This window comes from Lipophrys pholis (genome assembly GCF_963383615.2).
Source record: "Lipophrys pholis genome assembly, chromosome: 9".
Taxonomy (NCBI): domain Eukaryota; kingdom Metazoa; phylum Chordata; class Actinopteri; order Blenniiformes; family Blenniidae; genus Lipophrys; species Lipophrys pholis.
The window spans coordinates 22,706,283-22,712,655 of NC_137639.1; the positions used below are offsets into that span (position 1 = coordinate 22,706,283).

The 6,373-nt window shown below is 42.9% G+C and overlaps 1 protein-coding gene across 1 annotated transcript; it reads right to left on the reverse strand.

Moving 5' to 3' along the window:
• Positions 1-301: 301 nt before the first annotated feature.
• On the reverse strand, positions 302-5,757 carry kcnj14 (potassium inwardly rectifying channel subfamily J member 14). The gene is made up of 3 exons (XM_080470604.1): positions 4,581-5,757; positions 3,192-3,509; positions 302-2,601 (listed from the first exon to the last, which is right to left on the reverse strand). The coding sequence occupies exons 1-3, from the start codon at positions 5,640-5,642 to the stop codon at positions 2,371-2,373; spliced, it is 1,611 nt and encodes a 536-aa protein (XP_080326730.1). The 5' UTR covers positions 5,643-5,757; the 3' UTR covers positions 302-2,370.
• Positions 5,758-6,373: the final 616 nt, after the last annotated feature.

Consider the following 6,373-nt stretch of genomic DNA (forward strand, 5'->3'; position numbering starts at 1 on the left):
AAACAAACATGGAACTGCATTAATACTAACTGTAATAGATAACACTATATCAATTAATCCCTTAGTCCCATCTCAGGTCGTATGAGTATATCTTTCTTGTGTTCCGCTGCTCTCAGGTGCTCCTGAACTAAACCTGCAACAGTACCATGTTGTTTTGGAGCTTCATTAATGATAATAGTCCCCATATTTTAGTCAGGAGCAAAGTACAAAAAACAAGTTCCCAATATGTCCGTAGCACAGGATGATAACCACTTGCTCACATTTCCTTCCAAAACATTTGTAAATCAAAGACTTACATTTTCAGGTGGCATAATTTACTGTAAATCATTACAAGAATAAAATAAACAAAACATTCCAGGTGCTTTATGACTACAAAGTGCAACTATTATATAGTTTTACAGTATAATACAACCCTTTTCTATCATGAGTGAGCATTCTTCTTCAAATGACTCAGTTACTGAGTAAATTCACAGTCATTATTCAGAGAGAAATCTTGAATACCTAGAACAGGGGTCTGCAACTGATCCTCAGCCTTTTCCGTCATTTTTGTGGAACGTATGGAAATAAACAATCCCTTTTGAATTTTATTTTTGTTGCACGGCAGACAATCTCTCATGGGATTACATATCTTGTCTTTGTGTTGACAAAAGTGGCTGTTGTATACAAAAACTACAGTTTTATCTGTAGTTTCCCTGTTTCTGTGCTGGTTTTTTCATACGGAACGTAAAAAATATTAAGTGGTCCCAGGCATATTTTATTTGTTGCTGATTATGATAAAAAAAAAAAAAAAAAGAAGAAAAACAAGAAAAGGCTCTTTTGCTTAGAAAGGTTGCAGATCCCTGACCGAGAGCATGCCGAAAACTTTGAAGTGATCAAAAACAGTTGTGCATCAAACTCATTCCACAAATACACTTTAAGCACATTTTAAACCTAATATAAAGTTTTTGCAGATGAAGGGCTGGTTGCAAAATCTCTGCTATGAAGGCACCGCCTACTACACTTTTCTCATGGGTTGTGAGAAGAAAACATCTGTGATGCATTAATCAACAATAGAGGTGTGGGGAGTTCATGGATGCATGAGCACAAAAAAAAAAAAAAAGCAATTATTATCTTTGATGTTGGTGCAGCATCTAGTTCAATTCTCATTCACTTGATGGTGAGCAGTCACAGAGGTGGAAAAAAAGCAAGTCCAGCTCATCGTCACATTCACCATATCTCTCCCACTCAGTTTAGTGGAGTTCTGTTAGTGATGGTGGAGGTGAAAGTAGTTCTCTTATGCCTTCAACCCAAAGTCTTTAGTTGAGGATTCAGTCCACAACATCAAGGGGTATCGATGCTCAGGTCACTTCCAATAATTATCATGTTCTATGTCAGTTCCACAGTCCCAGGAATGCAAAATCCAGGTTGCTTGTTGTGACAATAAATATAAGAGGGTGTTGTGAACAGAGGTGCAGGAAGCAGTGTTTGGTGTGAATAATTGATCTGCCTTGCTGTATCAACAGTGCGGTTAGAGACATTACAACGCTTCCCCGGAAACATGGCATTTCACTCAAAACAAAATGTTAAATTAAATAAAGCAATTATGATCAGTGAACATATATTTTGCATGACTTGTAGGATAAAAGCCAAATAACATAACATGGGAACAAACTGCGAAAAACCGCTGCTCGTTCTTACAGTTTCTCCTCATGTTATGTTGTTCCGCTTTGGCCCTACAAGTATTACTAAGATACATTCTGAGCAAAAGATGCACTTTCCATACTTACCAAAGGCAAATAAAACATGAAAATGATAAGTCAGCATTGTAGAGAAATACATTCCCATGTAGCAAAAGCTACTGTTCACTGCATACAGAAGCCACTTCAAAAGTAGAAGCCAGTTTTTCTCAGTCATGGAATTACATTGCATTAGTCATTTGTTACCACCACGGGGTGCTGTTGCATATCCTGCCAGTCAAGCATGAGAGCCAGATGGGTGTGCTGTGGTAGTAATGGGCCAGATGTGAGACTTGGCAGACAGGTTTTCAAAATTCTGAAAGATTGCCAGGGCCAATCAGACAACTAGGTCAGTGTCAAACCCAAAATCTACAAATGGCTGATCCTACAATTCCTTCTCTTTCAGTTTCACTGCACAAGAATACTTCTCCAAATCTTGGGGACTTTATAATGTGCCGCCCTTCTGAGTTGTTCCCACTTTGGACTGTCCTTACTGTCTAACAATGTCCCTTTCTTGTCATACACTCACAAAGTGCCTTTGTCTGCTTAGGTCAAACAGCGCCCACCCGTCTCTCTCTCTGACTTTCTTTAACCTGTACCTCATCTTAAAGCTGCTACTGAGTCGTTTTCCTTTAAGGCCTCCCATCCCACAGGGTCAGTTGTAGTGCAGATGCTCTACCACGGATGACCTTCGGGTCACTGCAGTGGGACACTCTAGACCTTGTTCAGTCTCATTGTCTGGAGAGACGAGTTGCAGGGCCACTTCATTCTCATAGCAAAATGACGAGCGTGAGCTTTGAATGTACTTCTGGTCAGCCAGCTCTTTAGCACTGCATGAAGGTGTGTTTGGAATTGCATATGTCCGATTAAAAAAAGAGTAATCCACCTGAGAAAAAAAACAGAGAAAACATTTAGCCTCACAATCAAGGTGACATATGCAACAACAGTTTCTTTGTTCTTCCTTATAGTGGTGTATTTGTATCCACTATTAATATATTAATATCAGGCTGTCATTAGGTTTAGAGGAATTAAACATGTGATGAGTTGATATTTCGCTCGAATTTGGAGGCAGCACTGAAAGTCCATCTATCTTCTACACTGCTTTATCCTTTATCACGGGACAGTCGAGGCAAACCCAGCTAACTATGGTGACATGTCGGCAGTCCATCACAGGACAAACAGAGAGAAAGACACCACACACACACTCACATTCACATTCACACATATGGGGGCAATTTCACATTCACAACCTTCTCGCTGTGAGGCGAGAACGCTTACCACTGACCCACCGTGTGGTGGCACCGAAAGTATTTTTAAAAATTCAACCAACAAGTATTTGAGAGATTTCACTTGGCCAAACTGAGAAATCCATGGACACCTTTATCAGTACCGCCTATAAAGCCTAAATAATTCACAGTTCACAGATAGAACTAGGGAAATGAGTGATAGTCTTTCTTCCTATCTGTTCTCTCTCACCTGGTAGCAGTCTTTCCTTTCGAAGAGCACGGGCTCAAAGCGGTGTCCCCAGAGGATTTCAGAAGCCAGATAGGAGCTACGGCATTGCGTTGTCATGGCCGTGGCCTCGACCATACCCTCGAGTATGACCACCACTTCTAGATCAGAGTCATTCTCCAAGGCTTTCTGGTCCATCTCAAAGAAAGGCGACTCGTCATTGATTTCATGGACAATCGTTACAGGTGAGACCAGAAAGATACGATCGGTTCCCGTGTCGAAACCCACGTTGATGTCCATATTGTCCAGTGGAAGGAACTCTCCCTCTGGTGTTACTCTTGGCTGAGAGCAGGTTTGGGACAGAGAATAAAACACATTTACATGTCGGAACTTTCAACATTAGATATTGTGATGTTTAGCACATATAGAAAATATTTTATGGAGATTTAAAAGATTTGCTTTGTAAAAAAAAACAAAAAACAGGTGGTACATATGCAAGTACAAGAGACGAAGGCGATGAGTAGATTTACACTGCAATTCTTGATGTTAAACACAATGAAAAGGAAAATCTGTTACATTGAAGATCATATCATATATGAAGACTTTAAATTGACTTGACACCATATCAAAAGGTAATCTCAATGAAGCAGTGTAAATTAAAGGTCCTATCGTGACCCTAAAGCTTAGTATCTAGTGTTGCATTCATATGAATTCGACTGACTTCACACTGTGAATGCATAAGCTTATCACTCAGCTAACCTTTACTATTGTACAATATTCATTCCCAGCATTCAGAATTGTATTTCTTTGATCCTTGCGAACTAATCCCATCTGCCCTGTTTGGACTTTGATGTGGTCATACTATTAGGAGAGATCAAATTTTCCATGCTGTATCCTCAAACCACAGACTTTGACCCTTGGGAAAATCGCGAGGGTGTACACACAAACACAGTCACATTGTACAAACGAAACAAAGAAGAGGCCAGAAACGTTCAAACCATAGTGTGAATATCAGTATGCACAGACAAAAATCACCTAACACACGTGGATACAGTATACAAGGGGAAATGCGATGACGAAGGACAATGGTCCTCAGTTAAAGAATTGTAGGCAAGTTAATCCATGTTAAATCTTCCTAACCCCTGAGGGAAAATAAAACAAGCCCTCATTAACTGCGGCCCACAGAATACGGGCCAGATGGTCTCAGCACTCTTGCTTTCCATCTCCTGCAACCTGTTTTTCCTGTAATACTCTCACTCAGTGGCAACCTTTATCATTCTGTACAATCTTTTGAACCTTTCCCTGTCAATTTTACCTCACCAAATTACTTGGACCTTTTCCTGTTATTGCATCTATAGTTCGAGACCTATTGTCTTTTTCATCATGGTCATTGTTCATATTTGCTCCACTTACCTTCAGTAGTTGTGCTCTGACGTGTGCCTCTACCAGGTGGCTCTTCCGTAGGTTGCCGACCCTCCACATCATGCAGAGTTTCCCATCTCTCAGGGAAACCACAGCTGAATGGGAAAACACCAGTGTCTCGTTGCGCTTCTTGGGCTTAGCAATCTTTGCCATCACTGCCCCGATGATGAAGGCGTCAATAATGCAGCCCACAATGCACTGCAAAACGACCGCCACCACCGCCAGGGGACATTCTTCGGTCACACTCCTGAATCCGTAACCGATGGACGTCTGCGTCTCCAAGGAGAACAGAAAGGCCGCCATGAAGCTGTTAACTTGGAGGAAGCATGGCTCCTCAACGACTGCCTCTCTATCAGACCCTGCTCCAGATCCAGCTTCTCCTGATCCCGGAGAGGAACTTGAACTTGGGGCAAGCCGAATGGAGAGGTCCCCATGCGCGGAGGCAATGAGCCAGAAGGCAAATCCAAAAAGCAGCCAGGAGAGAAGGAAGGAGAGGGTGAAGATGACCAGCATCCAGCGCCAGCGGATATCCACACAGGTGGTGAAGAGATCGCTGAGGTACCGTTGGCCCCTCTCGCTCATGTTGACGAAGGTGACGTTGCAGCGTCCGTCCTTGCCCACAAAGCGTTGTCGGGGCCGGCGGCTTGAGCGCCTGCTGCGCCGGCGGCTGGTGGTGGACGGGGAAGAGAGTGAATCCTGGCCCGATGAAGAACGGCCATCATCTCTCCCACCTCCACTACTGCCTCTTCCACTCCTTGGCCCCGAGCACATTCGTCCTGCTCGCACTCCGCCTTCTCCTCCTGTATCTCCAACAGCCAACTCTCCGATGGCACTCTGCCTCCGCGCATTGTTGGCATTGCTCTGAAGTGGCAGAGTTTTGCCGTTGAGGACATGGGTTGGGGAGGGGCTGGTTGGGGTCCCTGACCCTGACGGGCTCCCTCCTGCCCTTGCCGTATCTGCAGCACTCTGTGCCAGCCTCATGACCTCCTCCTCTTCTACTGGCCCATCCACCACAGCACTGAAGCGACGTTTTACTCGAGCCGCTCCCATCATTGACTCTAATTCACTGTATGCTCAGTGTGTCTTGATGACCAGAGAGGTGATTAAGCACCTTAGTATAGTCAGTAAATTTATTTGTGGTGCTAACAACACAGTCAGTCTTTCATTTCACCTGAATAGTTTGAAAGCTGTAGATCGAAAGTACCCAATGGTATCCCGAGGATACTGCCCTTGATGGCCATTGGTCAGTCCAACAGTTCAGCGTTCTTGTAATTGTTTCCCTTTGAAATGTATGCTTTCACCAAAAGAGCCTTTTACAAAGGAAAGTCCTTCCAAGTGTGAACAATCAAAGTCCTGAAACAGTACTCACTGAACTGAACGAAACAGACACAAGGACTAACTTCACAAACACTGATTTGAGGGTAATGACAGTGCTGGACAGACTTCAGCATGCAGGATTGATATTGTGAGTTAAAAAAAACTCAATAGGAACATTTTGAGACCTTGGGCTTTAAACAGACATAATTTGAAGTGAGACAGGGAGGGTAAACAGGCCGTTGCAGGGCAACTTTCATAATACTATGACGAGATGCAAAATGAAGCAAAAAAGACAGGCAACGCCAAACTAACATCACATTAAACAATACGATATAATAAATGTCAACATGCAGTCGAAGAAAGAAATAGACATGCCACTTCTTACAATCAGAAGTCTTCCCAGTTTCACAACCACTTGGTATGGGCATGAGGAGAAAAGAGTACAATCTGATCAAATATTTGTGATC